At 41.9% G+C, this 18,377-nt stretch overlaps 1 protein-coding gene across 11 annotated transcripts in view; it reads left to right on the plus strand.

The window, feature by feature from the left end:
- Window positions 1-18,377, plus strand: part of PNPLA7 (patatin like phospholipase domain containing 7) — a 387,559-nt gene that overhangs the window by 101,596 nt on the left and 267,586 nt on the right. For all 11 annotated transcript variants that reach the window (XM_030535369.1, XM_030535370.1, XM_030535368.1 and 8 more), the window contains 2 exons: window positions 3,104-3,204; window positions 5,797-5,955. In XM_030535369.1, coding sequence (XP_030391229.1) covers window positions 3,104-3,204; window positions 5,797-5,955 — 260 coding nt within the window. The remainder of the gene's footprint in view (window positions 1-3,103; window positions 3,205-5,796; window positions 5,956-18,377) is intronic.

Raw genomic sequence — 18,377 nt, forward strand, 5'->3', positions numbered from 1 at the left:
AAATGGCAAAAGTCTTTGAAGCATTTTCAATTGCTCTTGATGAGAGTACAGATGTATCAGATACCGCACAGTGTGCAGTGTTCATTAGAGGTGTGGATTGCAATTTGAATATAACTGAAGAATTGCTAGACTTAATGCCGCTGAAGGGTACCACAACGGGACATGACCTATTTCAAGGACTGGAAGAGTGCATTGAAAAAGCTGCGCTGCCGTGGAACAAACTCGTATCTTTGGCTATGGACTGTGCGCCATCAATGTGTTCTGAAAACATTGGTGTGGTTGGATTATTGAAGACCAAACTGAACAGCCTCAATATACCAGGAATTAGCTTCACCAGTATAGATTGTATTTTGCACCAAAAAGCCCTGTGTAGTAAAAGTCTACAAATGAAGGAAGTTATGGATGTAGTTATTAAAACTGTTAATTTTATACGTGCGCAAGGGCTGAATCACAGACAGTTCACTTCTTTTCTAGCAAGTATGGACAGCAAATATGGGGAACTTCTGTATCACACTCAAGTTAGATGGCTGAATTGCAGAAATGTTTTGAAGCATTTTTTTTGCACTTAGAGAGGAGATTGATTTCATGAAAATGAAAAACAAGGAGGTCCCACAGCTTGCTGATTCCACTTTTATCTGCAACCTTGCTTTTCTAAGAGATGTAACTGATCACCTGAATGCACTGAACTTGAAACTTCAGGGTAGAAAACAGGTGATAACACAGATGTATGATAGTGTTAAGTCATTCAAAATCAAGCTTACTTTGTGGGGGAAACAGCTGACTGCTGGCAATTTGGTTCATTTCTCGACTCTAAATTCCTTAGGAAAAGTTGAACCCAAATCATTGAAAGAATATGTAGAGATCATTTCTAACTTGCGCAAACAGGTTGATGTGCAGTTTAAAGATTTCAAGGCACTTGAACCAAAGTTTCAACTTTTTTCTGCGCCATTTGCTGTTGAAATTGACTATTTTGCAGAGGAAATGCAGATGGAGTTAGTGGAGCTTCAGTGTGACACCATTTTGAAGCAGAAGTATAAAGATGTTGGAATTCCAGAATTCTACAGGTTTCTTTCACAAGAAAGATTTCCCATGTTATTCATTCTCTGCTTCCGCAAGGATAATGGCAATGTTTGGAAGCATATATATATATATATATACACGAACAGCTTTCTCATTCATGAAGATTAACAAATCTGTTAAGGTCACTGATGAACATTTGAAAGCAACACTGAGATTGGTTTCGTCTCAGGATATCAAGCCTAATACTGATGCTCTGGTTGATGCAAAACGCTGCCAGCTAAGTGGCCAAAAATGAAATGACTGTCAAAATTAGCACTGACTTTTTGCATTACAGTTAAAGAAGTTAATAAAAAAGTTAATAAATTGACTTTTAATAGCATACTATATTTTAATACTATACTACTATATTACTCTTTTTTCTGCCTACCTCCAGGCGCTTCCCACTGCCAAACAGCTGTTGGTGGCGCTTAACACTTTCCAAGAGGGAGGGGGAGGAGTGGGGAGCCACACGCTCAGGGAGGAGGTGGAGAAGAGGCGGGGCAAGAGCGGGGCCTCATGAAAGGGGTGGAGTGGGGGAGAGGCCAGAGGCAGTGGAGGTGTGTGTCAGTGGTGTGGCCCTCGGGCCAGTGTGCTAGTCCTCATGTGGCCCTCGTGGTCATTTGAGTTTGAGACCGTTGTTGTAAGTGATGGCTTTGCTCTTGTGAATAAGTGTTCAGGAAGGGAGAAGCAGTGAGATATTGTCAGAAGTGTGCCCATATCCTGGCACTTGCCCAGTGACTTTCATACCAGAACTGTGGGTCAGAGTGAGCAAGTATTGACCAATAAAGATGAAGCTCCACTCATTTGCACCACTCAGTTAATAGAAAGAGCCAAGTGTAAGATGCTTCTCGTGGCTGTGTGATAAGATGTGCCACATTGCTGGATTCCCTTTTTTAGGCCTCGTCTGGCAAAGCACCTAATATGTGCTTAGCTTTATGCATGAGTTTAAATGCTTTGCTGGATCAGAGCCTTAATGTATGCAGTTCAGCTGATGGCATAACACAAGCATGTAGGTGACCGTGTTCTCTTTGAGGTGCTCTTCTAATGCTCTTATGGAAGTTTTGTTGGAGTGACTGTTTTTGGGGTAGCTAATAATAGTCTTTCATGGAGGTTAATAACTGAATACTGTATGGCCTCACTGGAGCTTAGTGGCTTCCAGAACTGCCAAGTTTGCTTCATTGTTAGAGGCAGAATGAAAGAGATGGAAAAGATGTGCCAGAGAGAAAGGGGAGATAACCCATGCCCCCTGCCTTGGACGAGCTGGGGTTTCTCAGCATGATGGGAGACCATTATGGACTTGGAGGCAGTCCAAGCTTTCACATAGCTCCTCACCTTTAGAAATAATAATAAAATATATATATATATTTTTAAATGTCATGTTCAATTGCTAAGAATGATAGAAAATTAAATGGATTTTACTTCACATGTCAATTTCTGGCAGTTGTTTTCCGGTCACTTTAACTGCTCAGTTGTGGAACCACACAGTCTGTGCAGAGGGGCTAGAACCAGATAGTCTGGTGAGAAAAGGCTGCTCTAATAAAGGCCATATTGACAGAGAGAGTAGAAAGTTAATGCCGTTTTCCTTGTCATGCTGTTTGTGAAACCTTTCCATAGCAACCCTTGTGGATATACACCTCTACCTTGATATAACGCAGTCCCCGGGAGCCAGAAAATCTTACCGCGTTATAGGTAAAACCGTGTTATATTGAACTTGCTTTGATCCACCGGAGTGCGCAGCCCTGCCCCCCGGCTCTGCTTTACCGCATTATATCTGAACTCATGTTATATCGGGTCACATTATATCAGGGTAGAGGTGTATTAATTTCTAGAAGCTGCAAGATGATTCAGCTACATTGCAACATCAGGCTGCATTTTCTTTGTTTGTGCAATTCTTAACTTTAGGAATAAAAAAAGAAAAGTGGCCTATGGATGTATATGGTGTCTGCTGTCCTTGAGAAGACTGACCAAGAGGTGCTATAGGGAAGGCTAACCGAGCCATGGTGGTGGGAGTGCTTTGAAAAAACCTCTTTCGTTCTGTTTGCAGGTAGCTCCAGTGGCACTAAATCAGACTTGGATATGGCGTACGAGAGAGCCAGGGTGCATTTCACACCAGATGAAACTCCGACCAGTCCTGTTGTGAGCAAGGTAGACATTCTCTGCATGAGGTCAGAGATACTCTTCCCTCCTTCCCTTTTAATGTGGTTCCTCCTCATGCACCTGAATAAGGAATTCGATTGTGCTTACGGATTGCATGGTCACACAAAATATTCTGCAACTATGCACTTATACATAGGCAGATGGAGCTCTGGCCCTCTCCATGAGGGTTGTGTCAGCATCCAGTCTTCATGTAAAGCCAAATGTTTGCAGAAGCAGATCAATTGTCTTGTGTAAGTGTATTTCAAACTTCTAATTACTCAATAGAGTTTAATGGCTCTTTTGGCTCATTAGTCTCAGCAAGGACTCTGGTACTGAGGCATGGGATGAAAGTCCTTATGAGACTGCTTTGACAAATAATAGTGCATATGCTGTAGCTATTTTAGCTTGGATGTTACCCTCATATCAAAAGGGACTGCTCTTAATGGATGAATGTTCTACCAGATCATGTTTTACCTGTCAGAACTGGTTCACAGCAACAGCAGTTCAAAAGCCACATCCAGCTTGAGATTTTGACTGGGTTTTCCGTCCTGTGACTCATAAAATCTACTCATCTGCTTTTCTGTTTCCAAGATTGTCTGTTTTTAACTTTTTAAAAAGCCCAGGTGAGAGCATGAGCTGCAGGTTTCAGTTCAGAGCAAAAGTATACAGCTGACTAATTATACATCTTTGCAAATTAAGGTTTGAACTGAAATTTTGGTAAAGATATTGGAGAAACTATTGCTATTTGGTAAAGGTTCCTGCTACCCTGGAGGCTGCAGTGGTGGTTCTAGGTAAGAGAGGTGAGCAGAACTGGGAGAGGAGGCACTCTTCACAGAAGAAGCAGGTAGTCAGGTGTCTTCTAGGACCTAGAGGTGGTTTTAACCTTTACTGCAGCCTGGACCCCTTTGGTTCTCAAAATATGTTCTCACGCCCCTTATCAAAAATCGTTGAAGTAGGTCAGTTCTTTAAACCTAGATATATTTTTTGTTTGTATATTACAGTAATCATTAAAAATGTATAATATTAATAAATACATAGATTTGATGACACAAAGTAGTTGCACTTACGTGCCTGTGCTTAATTTGTGTGTTCGATGTGTGATACAGCATGGCCAGAGGGCAGCAGGAGAGTATTAGCAGGGAGCCTTATTCCCTGCAAGGGGAGGAAGGTTTGCTATAGATTAACTAGAGCACCTGAAGCCAATTAGAGCACCTGAAGCCAATTAGAGCACCAGCAGTCAGTCATGTGATAAAACCCCCCTGCTTTAGTCAGACAAGGTGGGAGTTGGAGCAGAGAGCAGTTTGAAGGAGTTGGAGCAGAGAACAGTTTTGAAGAGAGACAAAAGGAAAGTTTGGAGGAGTGCTGCGGTGGGCTGAGAAATCCAAAAGAAACCCTAGGTAAGGGGCACCTGGCTTGTGTAGAAGGAGGGCAAGAAGTCCCTTCCAAATCTGAAAGGCAGGAGAGGGAAGTAGCCCAGGGGAAGGAACCGCTAGTTCAAGTGGTTCACCACTAACCTCAGAGCCCTGGATTGGGACCTGGAGAAGAGGGTGGGCCCAGGTCCCTCCCTCTCCACTCCCCTCCTCAAGAACACTAGGGGGGTAATTAAAATACCGGTTCAGAGGCAGCAATGGCACCCTGAACCTTCCCCAAAGAAGAGAAAGCACGAGACCCAGCATAACAGTACCGGCAATTTGCCACAGATGATTTACCTTCTAAAAAAATCTGGCATGTCTCGCACCCCCAGAAAGGGCTCTTGCGCCCCCAGGGGGTGCGTGCACCCCAGGTCAAGAACCACTAGAATCTAGGTTCCGCATCTGGCTATGGCCATCGCCACCTCCTTCTGCATTTGGGTTTCAGGCCAGATTAAACAAAGAAACTTTCTCAATCTCAAAAACACTTTGCAGTGCAGGTGATGGTGGTGTTTTGGAGACTGAAAAGGGGAAGGCCTGAGTTTCACATAATACAGGTGACTTAGCAGGCTGGTCTCTGATCAGAGTGGAGTGTGTTTGTGCCAGAAACCTCTGGGATTTTTGTGTAAATGCTCCTGTATTTGACTGGTATATGCTAGGTCCTCTGAGACTCAATTTATACAGGATCCTGCTTTCTGAGAACTGTGATGAAGAAACAGTTTTACCCTCATGTCCTTGGTGAGGTTTGGAATTTTCTCAGAGATATTTCTCCAGACTTCACAGACATTTATCTCTCTGGATTTGTTACTCCTGTTATGTGTAATTGCCTGTCTCACTGTTTTAGTTAAATCTTAATTCCATCATAGCAGCAGCTGCCTTATTTGTGAGATACTTGTGGGGAGGGGGATTTAAAAGATAGAAATCTTATTTCTGTCTTTTCCAGGCTTCTGGGACGCCAGATGAATAAACCTATTATTGCATTAGAACAACGGACTGTCTAGGGAAACACAAGGGTGATTAATTTAGTGAGCCGTTGTGAGCTTTTTGTTCTTGTTTTAAAAACTCCTACGTGTTTCTAGGTCACCAGTTGTGGTAGGTTGAAGAGCATAGATGATACCACGATTTCTTTTTCCTAGGTAGATGCTAATTGTAGCATGAAAAATAACATTTGGCATCTCTGCTTTTTTTAAAGTCTATATTGAAGAAGACTGTGACCGTGACACACACTCCCTCTGCGGTTTTCCATTACATAGAGGGTGAACTAGCTGCGCCAGACTCCTGTGCTGGCAAACAAATTGACGCCATCTTCGAAGCTGCTAAGAAAGACCTTTTAACATTGATGAAACTCAATGTAAGTTATTAAAGGAGAAATGATCTTGCTGTGCCTTTTGTCCCATTCCGCACAATCAGTAAAAAGTAAATCACCTCCCTGATGTACTGCAAACTCTTGGGAAGGGAAATGGACTGGTTGAGCAGGAGTTCTTCTATTCCTCAGCCTGTTAAAGTTGAAAGCAGGATTGAAATAGATGTAACTTTACATCTGTAATGCTTAATGCATGACTGTCGGCCATTTGAGTTTATTTTTGCCTTTGAAGTTGCAGTTGTGTTCCTTACTGGTAGGAATCACAAAGGTTTTTACTGCAGGTAAGTGAGAAACAACTTCTCATTTTTTTCTAATCTTACACTTTTTGTTGTCAACAACCCATGTTGACAGTCCTCCTCAGACTGCCTGTAGGTGGCAGTGTGATACTCAGTTGCAACAAGTGCAAATATCAGTACCTTTGGAAAGTGTGTGCGTGCAGCTTTTGTGCTCATATAAAGAAAGGAGGCTGCCAGTGGAGCAGATGGCTTTTGAGAGTGTATAGACTTCTTGAAAGGATACCTTATATATGGATATTAATATGTAAAAACTGATCATGGTATAAGATTGGAAACTGAGATTCTTGGAATGCTAGTAACGAGCACACTGCAGAGCCTTTCTTTTTAGTGATATGTGTTGAACCCTGCATACATTTAAGATGCACATTTTTAAAAAAAAAAAAGGACTAATACAAGCTGTGTCCAACATACCTGAGCTAACTTTGTTCTGAGTCTTAATATTTTAATATCTTGATGTTCGAAGGTTTATATTTGTGGCTGAAAATCTAAATACTGTATTCGTGTAACAATTTATGGGGCCCCCGTTGTGCTCGGTGCGGAACAGCATTACATAAGCTTTTGTGTTCTGCTTCTTTGTCTCCAAAAGCAAAAGAGAACCTCCAGAGTTGCTATTTTGCTCAGCATACAAAGTCCCTACTTGAGTCAGAGTTGTCAGGGCTTGCTGAGTTTATAGCCCTGCTGCTGTGGTGCCTGAACATCTCCCACTTGATTTACAAATGAATCCATTCAAATAAATGAGTCACCTGCTTGTGTAGCTTTATAAAAGCAGTAGAGTCCCCTTGCTGTAGTGGCAGTTGGCTAGCTAAAAGCCTGAATGAATAGGTGAGTGGTGCCATGAAGGTGCCAAGCTCTGGCAGATTGACAGAAACTGCAAAAGCCCTCAACTGAGGAGGACTGGCACTGTCCTGGATACTTGAATTCCAAGAACTAATAGCAAGAGCAACCCAGTTATCTGTGCCATTTGTTTAAAAATCTATTTTCTGTTAGATCAAATGAGTTCCAAAAGAGGGCCTAAATTCATTCTCATTCATTCATTCATTCTCTCTCTCTCTCTCTCTCTCTCTCTCTCTCTGTGTATGTGACAGTCCAGATGAAACAAAGATGTCCTGCACCCCAACCCCATGCCTTGAGCCCCCTCCCCCATGTCTACACTGTACTCCCTCCCACACTCTGCCCCAGCCCTACATTCTTGGCCCTGCATGCAATTTCCCCACCCAGATGTGGCCCTTGGACCAAAAAGTTTGCCCACCCCACTACAGTGTTGGGAGGGTTAATCCTCCTCCCCAAGAGGCAGTAGCTAGAATTCTTCTGTTGACCTAGCACTTTGCACACCAGGGTTTAGGTTAGTTTACCTGTGTCACTTAGGGATGTGGATTTTTCATGTCCCTCAAGGAGGTAGCTGGGTTGCCTTACCTTAATTCAGGCCAGGTCTACACTAAAATGTTAGCTTGATATGACGTACTCTTAAATCTGTTTATGAATTTCCACATATAGGAGTTGCACTAATTCAGATAACTCTGTTTCTAAATTGATGTAGTTAAATCAATGAAATTTTTGTGTGTTGACAAAGTCATGTAGTATATTGACATTAGAGTTCTGAGTTATATTCTTCTGCCACCCTAAATTATTCAGAGGTTCACCATAAGGGCTTGGTAGCTACCAAAAATAGTTTAAGCTAAGGAGCGATTTTGATTTCTAAAAGAAAAGGAAAAAATTCTTGCCCTCTACATATGTCTTAGAGAGAGAGGCAGCAGGATCCTCTGGCTAGAGCAGGGAATAGGAATTGGAAAAGCGAACTCCTAGCCCTAGAGCTGATCCTGTCTCAAGATTTGGCATTGGAGAAGTCACTTTGCCTTTCTGTGCTTTGGTTTCCCCTTGTTCCGAATGGAATTAATACTTCCCCACTTCACCGGGATGCTGTGAAGCGTAATCATTTAGCGTATGTGAAGCACTTTGAAATTTTCTGAAGGAAGGTGCTTTGAAAGTAATTATCTTACCAGCACACAAATAAATGGCTGTTGCAGTTGATTTTTAAACCAAGAGCTCTGGGTTACCTTTCTTTCCACCATAACTGGGGGTCAAACTTGGGGTGCAAATGGCATAGCTCCAATGCAGGAAATAATATAGCTGAGCAGCTAATCACCAAGTGAACTCTTGCAGTCTAGCACAGCATATTGCAAACTGTAGCGGGGCCTTAGACATTGTGGGCTCTAAAATGAATGCACATTGTAACACCTCAGTACCTGAAAGAAGGAGAGAGAGAGCTAATTTGAATAGTTCAGGCCTTGTAGCCTTGTGCACTATTATTTATGGAGGGCTTAATTTAGCTCTGCAGACGGCATTGACTTCTCTTTTGGGACTCGTAATGTGCCCTATCATTTTGCTTTCAAGGCAAAACAGAAGTCGGTTTCAATGTTTCAAATAGTTATTATAGCCTGGAAGATGAATCTTCCCATTGTTCTCATGATGTCTGATAGAGGCGATCTGGTCTAATTATACCCGTTAATTAGTGTGTTTAAAACAATAGCCTCTCTCCTAATCTGTAATTTAAAGAGTGAACCTGTCAGGTGACTTCAGCTGTGCGCAAAACATAGGGCCTGACTCATAGCAGAGAAAATGGCTTGTTTCCGGGCTGCCCACATGGGCTTAGTGAAGCAAATGCCAGGCGACTTTATTTCCCTTTCAACTGAATATTGCTCTTAGCTGAGGACTTTGAAAGAACTGATACTTCCACCTCTTAAATCAGAGTGGAGAGTGACTTATAAAGAATGGAATTTGTGACACTGTTATTATGACAGCAGCTGTGGGTTACATGTGTAGTGTCTGGTAAGACCATATACCTGGCCAGATTAATTGTCTCAAGTTAGTATCTTCTAATTTTTGCTGTAGAGCTTGCTATAGAATATTTAGTACTTCATTTGTCTTGGAGACTATCTGGCCTCTGGGAAATAGGTTCGTGGTATCAGCCCAGCTTGTTGTGGATGTCACAGAAGCATTTCACAGTTCGTAGTAATTGGTACTTGCTAGTACACTTAATAGAGAGGCAAAGGCAGATTGGGCTATGAACAACAAACTGTTTGTTCTCTCCCTTTGTGGCTACCCTACAGACTCCACAAGCGTGCTGGTGGGACAGTGTGTGAGTGAAATCCTGCTGTACATGTTCTGTGATTAGATAGAGACAGTGAACATTCAAGGCTGTCAGTCTGACATCAGTCTCCAGCATGAAAAATCATTTTTTGAAAAGTAATTTATTACCCCTGCATCCTCCACTGGCATCCAGTTCACTTCCATTACCGGTTCAAGTCTCTGGTCGTCGACTTCAAGCCATCAGTAGGTCAGGGCCCAGGTACATTAGTGACCATATCTCCTAGATAACTGCTTTCCTCTGGGACATTGCAGTTGCAAAACTCGGGACAAAACGTGTGAGAGCTGGAGTTGATGCTCTTGATGAGGAGATTCACTTGTAAGAATGAGCTACTATAAAACGTAGGCTGATCTGAAGTCTGGCAACTGCCGTTAGAGTGTGCTGCTGAATGCACCAGGACTAGAATAGGGAAGAGAAGGAAGGAAAAAATCTCCCAATAAGAATTTAGAATGCAGTGAGAGATGAGCAGAAGACTTCACTAAGCCCACTGTGTTGACCCTTGTGTTCCAGATGTAATCTGGAGTGGGGAGGGATAGCTCAGTGGTTTGAGCATTGGCCTGCTAAACCCAGGGCTGTGAGTTCAATCCTTGAGGGGGCCATTTAGGGATTTGGGGCAAAAATCTATCTGGGGATTGGTCCTGCCTTGAGCAGGGGGTTGGACTAGATGACCTCCTGAGGTCCCTTCCAATCCTGATAATCTATGATACTATGATATTCTATGATATCAACCCATGCAGCGCTCTCCTACTATGGGAATAACCACTGTTGACAACCCTAAGACAAGTAGAATTTGGAAATTACAGGGTGACCAAAACAACTCTTCTTATTGAAGAAGTTACATAGCTGAAATAGTAGTTACATGAAGAAATGTCCCAAACTTTATACTGATAGGAGATGCGACTCTTACGCATGTAATAGAAGAGCTAATCATGGTTGCATAGGATGAGCAGAGCTTTGCAATTAAATTAGTTTCAATTACAATGAAGTAAAAAATGGGTCCTTTAAAAATGTAGCACTCGGTTTCAAGATTTTTTTTGGTCCTGAATTATCTTAATAATGGAATAATGCAGGCACTTCAAACTCCTATGTAGCAGAAACGTGCTGGAATCTTGTCTATTGGCTATATTTAAGACTTATTTTTTAAGGATTAATGGTAATTTTTTGCCATTGTTCTTCATAACTGAAAGTTTGTTTGTTTCAACATGGTTTGAAGAAAAATGTCCTCTAAAAAGAGTTCCATGAAGACCTGCCTTTTCTGAAAATGGTTACCATCTCCTATAGTCTCAAATGGGACTGAGGTTACATGTGGCCTCATTTTAAGATACCCTCTTTCAAAATAGGCACCCAATGGGAGTAAGCCAAGCTGCCCTGAGATCAGCTTATGGTTTATGACCTCATGAGGAAAAAAGAAGAATCACTGTGGGGCAGAGTTGAGGTTGCTTGAGTACCTTAACTGTGCATTTCCAGATCTTAACATGTTTGGATTTCTTTTAAATTAACCTTGACTCTGCTTGTTTTGAGGTAATTACAATATCCCTATATTGAGTTTTATCCTTAAGTTGTTGGGATGGGAGCCCTGGGGCATGTCTACACTGCAGTTGGGAGCATGCTTCGGTTTTCCAGCTGGAATAGACACACACACTAATTCTGCAGGCTGAAAATAACAGGGTAGCTAGGAGTAGCACTGACAGCAGCTTGGGCTTGCTGCCTGAGTACCCCGCTTCTAGCTGCAGTGTAGCATACATTTACATTTGAACTGAGGATATGATTCCCAGCTTGTGCAGATGTACCCATGCTAGCTGTGTGTATCTGATACCTAAAATGAACCCATAGCTGTGGCAGCATGCGCAGCAGGGGGGGATCCGCCTTGAATATGTACCTGGCATCTCTGATGGGATGTACTTGGTGGCGAGGCTCCCACTCCCACCGCTGCATTCTGGTTTTGTGTGCTAGCTCTCATTGAGTAAGCTGAAGTACACTTTGACGTTCCCTCAGGCTCAAATTTGGGTGGGCTTGGGTGCTAATTGAGTGGTCTGTGGCTCACCCAGGCCCACTTGTGGCTATGCCTCTCGTATGTGGTATGCTGTTGAAACTGCAGGGGGAACTGAGGTAGGCAGGCTGTAATCACTGGAGACCGGGTTTGAGCAGGATACATATAACTATTACGATAAGATATTAATGTGTTTTGTTTCTTCCTGGGGGCAGGTGGAGTGAGATGAAACAAAAATGTACATAACATGAGAGATATGGCACAAGTTATCTGTTGCTCAGATCTCATTTCGTGTAGATCTGTGTATAATTCACTTTTTCCATGAACTGAAGTTGTGACATCTAAATATGACCTTTTATACATGTCCAAGAATAATTGGCACAGTGTGTTTCGATGCCCAGCTGTGATTCAGAAAACCATCAAATGAATGGTGTCGGAAGGAAGCCAGCCAAACGCATGGAGCCTTCAATCCAAGAGCAAGGTGTGGGCTTGCAACCAGAGCTGTGAGGGATTTGGATGATTTTTTCTCTTTGACTCAGGAACACGTCGGTTTGTATAGTCTATTGAAGGGCAACTGAAAAGCTTTTGAAAATTAAATTTAGGAAGATTTTTAAGCTCTCAGTTGGATATTGGGATATGTACAGGCTTAAATATGACACACAACCAAATCTGTAAACAGTTTGAAGGAAGAATTTCTTTTCCATCTGCCTGCCAAGAGCTGCATATGCTTTTCTGTGTTCCCCTCCTCTGAGTGCAGTAGGTATTTGACCTCTGGGGAGAAATGCACCCCAGTGCAGAGGACAACTTGAGAACCTTACATTAGGGCTTATATGGGATTTATGTGGTGCTTTGTATGGATGCTCTTGGTGAATCCGAACTGGATGTTCAAGAAACTACTCCGCTTTTGGAGATTGGTGTCAGCTCTTGGTAGAGGAGTGGGGAACTCAGAAACCTGACCTGGGGTTTAGGCAGATGGGTGACTCCTGGATACAATAATGCATCTTAGAAACACCTAGCTTGATTCTTTTTCGGATAATTCTGTCTTCCAGATATCAGTAAATGTTAAGTCTACATGTACAGGTAGTGAATTGAGGTCTTTTAAAAATGAAGTGAAAAGCTTTAAAATTAATTCTGAAAAAAACTTGGCATGTGCAAACACACTCCAGCTAACATAGTTATCATTAAAAAGTTATTTCCTGTCTAACATCCTGTAGAACGTTCTAGTAGGAACAGTGACTAAACAGAGCTTTGCACAAGACCTTAGGGAAAATGATCAGCTCCTTTTCCAGTGAGGTTCCTTCCACCCCACCAGGATTTGCAAATGAGTCATCAGTATTATTGATGCATCCATGGTATTGGTCTTCTTTCTTGCTTAACACTAGGAGGCTGAGTAAATTACATGCATGGGCCTCATTGACCATTCTTTTCCTAGGTCCTTGTAGTGATGTGACTTGAGCCAGTTTTCCTTTACTTGGTAGTATTTCTTCCCAAATGGTGGGACATTCTCAGCGTTCTTTGGGACATCTCACCCTTGCTGTGATATGGCTAGCCCTGGATGGCATACTTCTGTTCTCTTTATTTGGGCCACAGAGGTATTTACCCATGTTCCTCACTGTGGAGTCAATGATCAGGGTTGCTTACTGTGATGGTTCTTGGGGTACCCAGGACTGTTACCTTGTTACCTCCCCCCCCCCGTCTCTAACTTGAGAGTCTTGCCTCTCTGATAGCTGGGTGTTAGCTCCCTAACACCACCAGCCTTTTAGTCACTGAAGCAGTCTCCCTGGGGCTATGCCAGCCTTGTCTTTATTTTGCAAGTTAACAATAAGTGCAACCAAATCTGCTTGAAGTATTCCCCTGTGATATACAACCCCTGACGCTGGCTAGTCACGGAAATCCTGGATCCTCTGCTCCCAAAGGAACAGTTACTTGTGTTATCTTAAATCACTCCTCCTGTATTGTGCTCAGCACTTTGGAGCACTTATAATAAAATGAGAGTTTATTTAAGAAAAAATAAAGGTTCCATTAGAAAGAAGAGAGTGATGGAAACAGATGGTTACAGTACAAAATAAAACCATAAAAGGCAAACTAGGGCCTTCACTTATTAATAATTGCTTTTTCTATCTAATAAAGTAGGTTTTTCACCCCGGTTCAGAGCTGGCTGGCTTCCCAGGTACTAGGATCCATTCTTTCATGAAACACTTATGCTCAACAAGATGTCTCCTTAGTGAATGGATGCAGAATGTCTGTTTCCAATCTGTGATACTCTTTTTTTTGTCTTTTTAACCGATAGGGTGATCCCTGTCTAATATAACATTCCTTTTTACCTCCAAATGGTTTTGATGTTTATAGCTTATCTTTGATGGGTTTTCATTGTCATTTCTGTGTTGGGGCAACAATGGACAATTGAGCAATACATTACATTATTGGCTACCTAGGGAGGGTTGACAACTCCCTCCCACTTAAAAGTACCATAACTGAGGCATATCGGTCCTTGATGACTTACTTTCATTCCAAGACCATAAGGCATAGTTTTCATTGGATAAAGCAAAGTCACCTTAAATATTACCTGTAAACACATCTTTCAGTGATAATAAGTATTGATTAAGTTACATGCTTCCAGTAGAGACTTCGCGTTGCTACCTTTATGGATAAATACCATGAAAGTGATGTATTAGGTGTAGTGATTTGTCAGATCTGAAACAGGAGATGCTTGTAAAGAACAGTGAAGCCTTTGCCAGTTGATGCCAATGGGCCTGTGTTACATTTCTTTTTTTTCTCTTCTTGTGGAGACTTCATGTTGCTTCTTGCTTCTGGTCAAGCCACTGGCCTACTCGTAGTCACTGCCATTTCCTTCTAGGCAGAAATACCCCTTGTTGGCCAGCAGGCTGGCTGAAAAGTTTGATACATGTTTCTCTTCTGCTCCTCTTGCTAGTTGCCACATTCTTTTGCTCCTCCATAACTATCTCAGCCGTTGTCATAAGCTGCTTTTTCTGATGTTTCCTGCCTCTCTGCTTCATCAAGTTTCTCACAGTCACTTTTTGAGTCCTAAAACCTCTTCCTCCAGAAAGGAAAGAAGTTTGCAATTGATGGAAATGTAACCTTTTTTGTTTTTTGTTCATCACACAATTCCAACATCTGCTTCTCTTGGCGCTCTCAGTATCCATTCTGTATCCTAATTGGGTTATTTCTAGGAAGGTTGAGATTAGCCTAGTGACCTTGTCTGAGAGCTTTTTGGGGAACTCCTTTCTTTGTTGCCATCCCTTCCTATTTTCTCCTCATAGTTTGCTGAACCCCAGGCCTTCATACTCAGCCTCCTCCTTGCCAGCAATAGCTCACAAGACAATAGATGTTCGCTCATCCATCCTGTGGAATTTTCAAAGAAAAGTATGTAGTAATATTGCCAGTCACTGGCCACACTCATTCCAGAATTTGTTGTTCCTTCTGTTGTTGCATTGGAGTGAGCTCCTCTTTGGAAACATTGCCCTTGTCTGAGCTAAGGGATAAAATAATTATCTAACCATTTAAAATAAAAAAAAAAATCCTATTATGGCACAGAGAAATAATATGCCTTTCTCTGTTCCCACCCAGGGTTTGAGGTTCAGTCAGTAAATCAGTAGTTAAATTATTCACTTACTCCAAGCAGATTAGAATATTGAGATCAGTGGAAATCTTGAAACACAAACTGTCAGTTTGCTTCTCCCCTCTCTTGGTGGCTTCTTTTATCTAGACAGACCTACTATGGCCCAGTTTAGGCAACACTGGCTTATTTAGAAGCAGATCATGCTTTCTCCTCTGCAGCATGAACCGCTAACACTCAATTGATTATTATTTGTTGTTTATATTACTGTGGCACTTAGGAGGTATAGTCATGGACCAGGGCCCCATTGTGCTAGGCACTGTACACACACAGAACAGGTTGTGTTTTTTTTTTTTAAAGTACCATTTTTAGTGCAAGAAACTTGATTTAGGACAGATCCCATATCTGCCTACTGCTGAGTTTCTTGCATCTTCTTCTGGAGCAGCTGGTCTAGCCACTGTCAGAGACAGGACACTGCGTGAGATGGACCGCAGATTGGATCCAGTCTGTGTAGCCCAGAGGGGTGGCTTGCCTTCACTGCATCGGCTATAATGCAAGGAACCTACAGGTCTGTATTTTGAAAGACATTACCTTAAACAAGTCAACATAAGTATAGTCAAATATAGCAGGCCTGTGACCTTTGACATAGATAAATGGTCCAACTGTTACCCCTTAGGTTTTGGGGAACTAGGAATGGCTTGCCCAAAGGCAGGAGTTGAAACTTAACGGTAAACGGTAACCACAGGAACATGGAAGTGATAACTGTAACGTAGCTTGAGCAAGAAGTGACTGATACGATAATGAGTTAAATGGCATTAATATGTATTAATTAATATGCTGACTTATAGAATAAGTGTACTCTAATATGGTGGGGTTAGGAAACTATATTTGGGCATGGAATGCTGAGCATAAGCATGAATATTCATGAGGGTGCTCAGGCCCTATAATAGGACAAACCACCATGTAGAGGCTAGGCTTTTTCCATGATTGTTAGCTATCCATCATTTGACCCTTCAGCTCTATCGTTATCTACCATCAATCTTGAGATTAAGGAACCTGAACCATTGGACTCATTTGGCATGCCAGAGACAGGGCTGGTCCTTTATCTCTTACCACCAGGTCCTCAAGAAAGGGTATAAGTATGCAAATTTAAGAGCTATGCAAATAATGATACCACGAATATCCCCAATACTGTATTACTCCTATCTTTTTATGGGGCTTGGAGCTTTTCTGGCTTTATTCCTTATTTTAATAAAAATCTCAAAGGCTTTACTTTGCCATCAGTATGTGTCCTTGCCATATGCCCTGAGGGTCACTGCAAGATATTAAACTCATTGGTTATAGTTCTGGTAGCCTGATTCTAGGATTAGAAACTTCTGACCAATTGGCAATTAATACAAATATTATTAACCTTCCAAAAAGATTAGGCAACATCTGGCAATATGTTCCCAAAAGCAGTAGTAATAGTGCTAACGTAATAAAAAATTAAAAAGCCAAATAAAGATGGGTTATAAGAACGGTTTGTCAGGAACTGGAATTTCTGTTCATGGGAAATTCAGACATTTCAAAAAAAATTTTTTTTCCAAATTTGGAACAAAAAGCCAAAATTTCAAAATTTCCCATGAAATGAAAATTCAAAAAAATTTCAATTCTGGACCATCAAAATGTTTAGTTTCAATAGTGCTGTTTTAATTAATTTCATTTTGACTTTTATATATTAAATATAAAATAGTCAAAACGAAATGAATTGAAACACTTGAAATTAAGTGTTTAAACATTTTAGTCCCCTCGAAAATCTTTTCACAAGCTCTAGTTATAGGGAGCAACCTAGCTCTCTTTGCTTTAATTCGGTAAAATAGAAGTAACCAAACTTTCATGTATCACCCTCCTTTTTCAGATAATGGAAATGCAAAGCAACATAGCCCTCGTCCAGACTAACCCGCGGCATCGGCGGGTTAAAATCGATTGCTCGGGGATCGATATATCGCGTCTAGTCTGGACGCGGTGTATCGATCCCCGAGCGCGCTTACATCGATTCCGGAACTCCATCAATCCGAACGGAGTTCCGGAATCGACACGGAGGGCCGCGGACATCGATGCAGCGCCGTCCAGACTGGTGAGTACCTCGATTTTAGAAATTCGACTTCAGCTAAGTTATTCTCGTAGCTGAAGTTGCGTATCTAAAATCGATTTTAATACCTAGTCTGGACGTGGCCTTAGAGTAACAGTAAAGAGTTGACACCCTTGCTGTATTTGTTTTCCTAGTGCATTGGGGACTGTGATTGAGGGACACGTTCTGCCATGCTTACCCACAACGAAGACTCTTTGAATACTGCAAATAGCCCTATTGATTTTAGTGGGACTATTCAGAGTAAGGCGTTGCCACAATTGAACAAAGGTGGCAAAATCTGCAATGTAGAAGAGTGTGCTCAGCCATTTGTCAGTGCTGCATGACAACTGCACATACACCTATCCCTTCGAGCCTCTGCTGCTGTAGTTGGCTCAGTCGGTGCCTCCTACAGCTTTGTTGCTAGTTTCTGTATTTTTTGGGTGCTTTAATAATGGCACCTGGCTTGGCATGTTTCTACAAGGAAAAGAACATGATATGGGAGCAGCTGTTTTTCATGATTCGAGTCTGATAGGAAATGCACAGGAGAGAGATTGGAGGATTCTGTTTATACATCTTTTTAGGGAAGAGGGGAACCAGTCTAATCTGAAAGGCCCTCTCCTCATTTGATCTGTGCACTCAACCTGCGAAGTCTGCTGCTATGTGTGCAGCGATATTTAGAACAGCACCTATGATTGTTCCATCAGTGGAGAGAGGGAGAGAAGAAAAATCTCCCCTCCCATCCCACTGTGCTGTTGCAGAAGGAGGCATAGAAATATTTTTTATGATTCATCAAGATGTTTTATGTAAGATTACTGAGAAACTTCTCAGCAAAGGAGGAGAGAGGCCACCTTTCAATTCAGTTACAGCAGCACATGTAGATGACCTTTCAAGATAGGTTGAGAGAATAAATATTGAGAAAGGCGAAGTTAACCTGAATCCAGAGCATTTGAGTAAGTAATTCTGTTTATCAGCTTTTTCTATTGTGTATTTCAATGGCAGATTTCAGTGCTTTACAATGAAGGTGAGTATCACTAATCTCAATTTTATCACTGGAAAACTAAGGCACAGGGAAGTGACTTGGGGGTTTCTCAATGGGCCTTTGACAGAACTGGAAATAGAATGCAGGTCTCCTGGGTGCCAGTTCAGTGCTCTGTACACAACCACAAGCAGAAACAAAGAAATCGGTGCAGATCTCTTGCTAGCATTCCCCAATTTTTTTTTTTAATCATGCACTTACCCTATGTATTGTGCTGTGTGCTTTGAGACCCATGGGAGGAAATTTTAAAGGGTAC

This window comes from Gopherus evgoodei, chromosome 16, assembly GCF_007399415.2.
Source record: "Gopherus evgoodei ecotype Sinaloan lineage chromosome 16, rGopEvg1_v1.p, whole genome shotgun sequence".
Classification (NCBI taxonomy): Eukaryota; Metazoa; Chordata; order Testudines; family Testudinidae; genus Gopherus; species Gopherus evgoodei.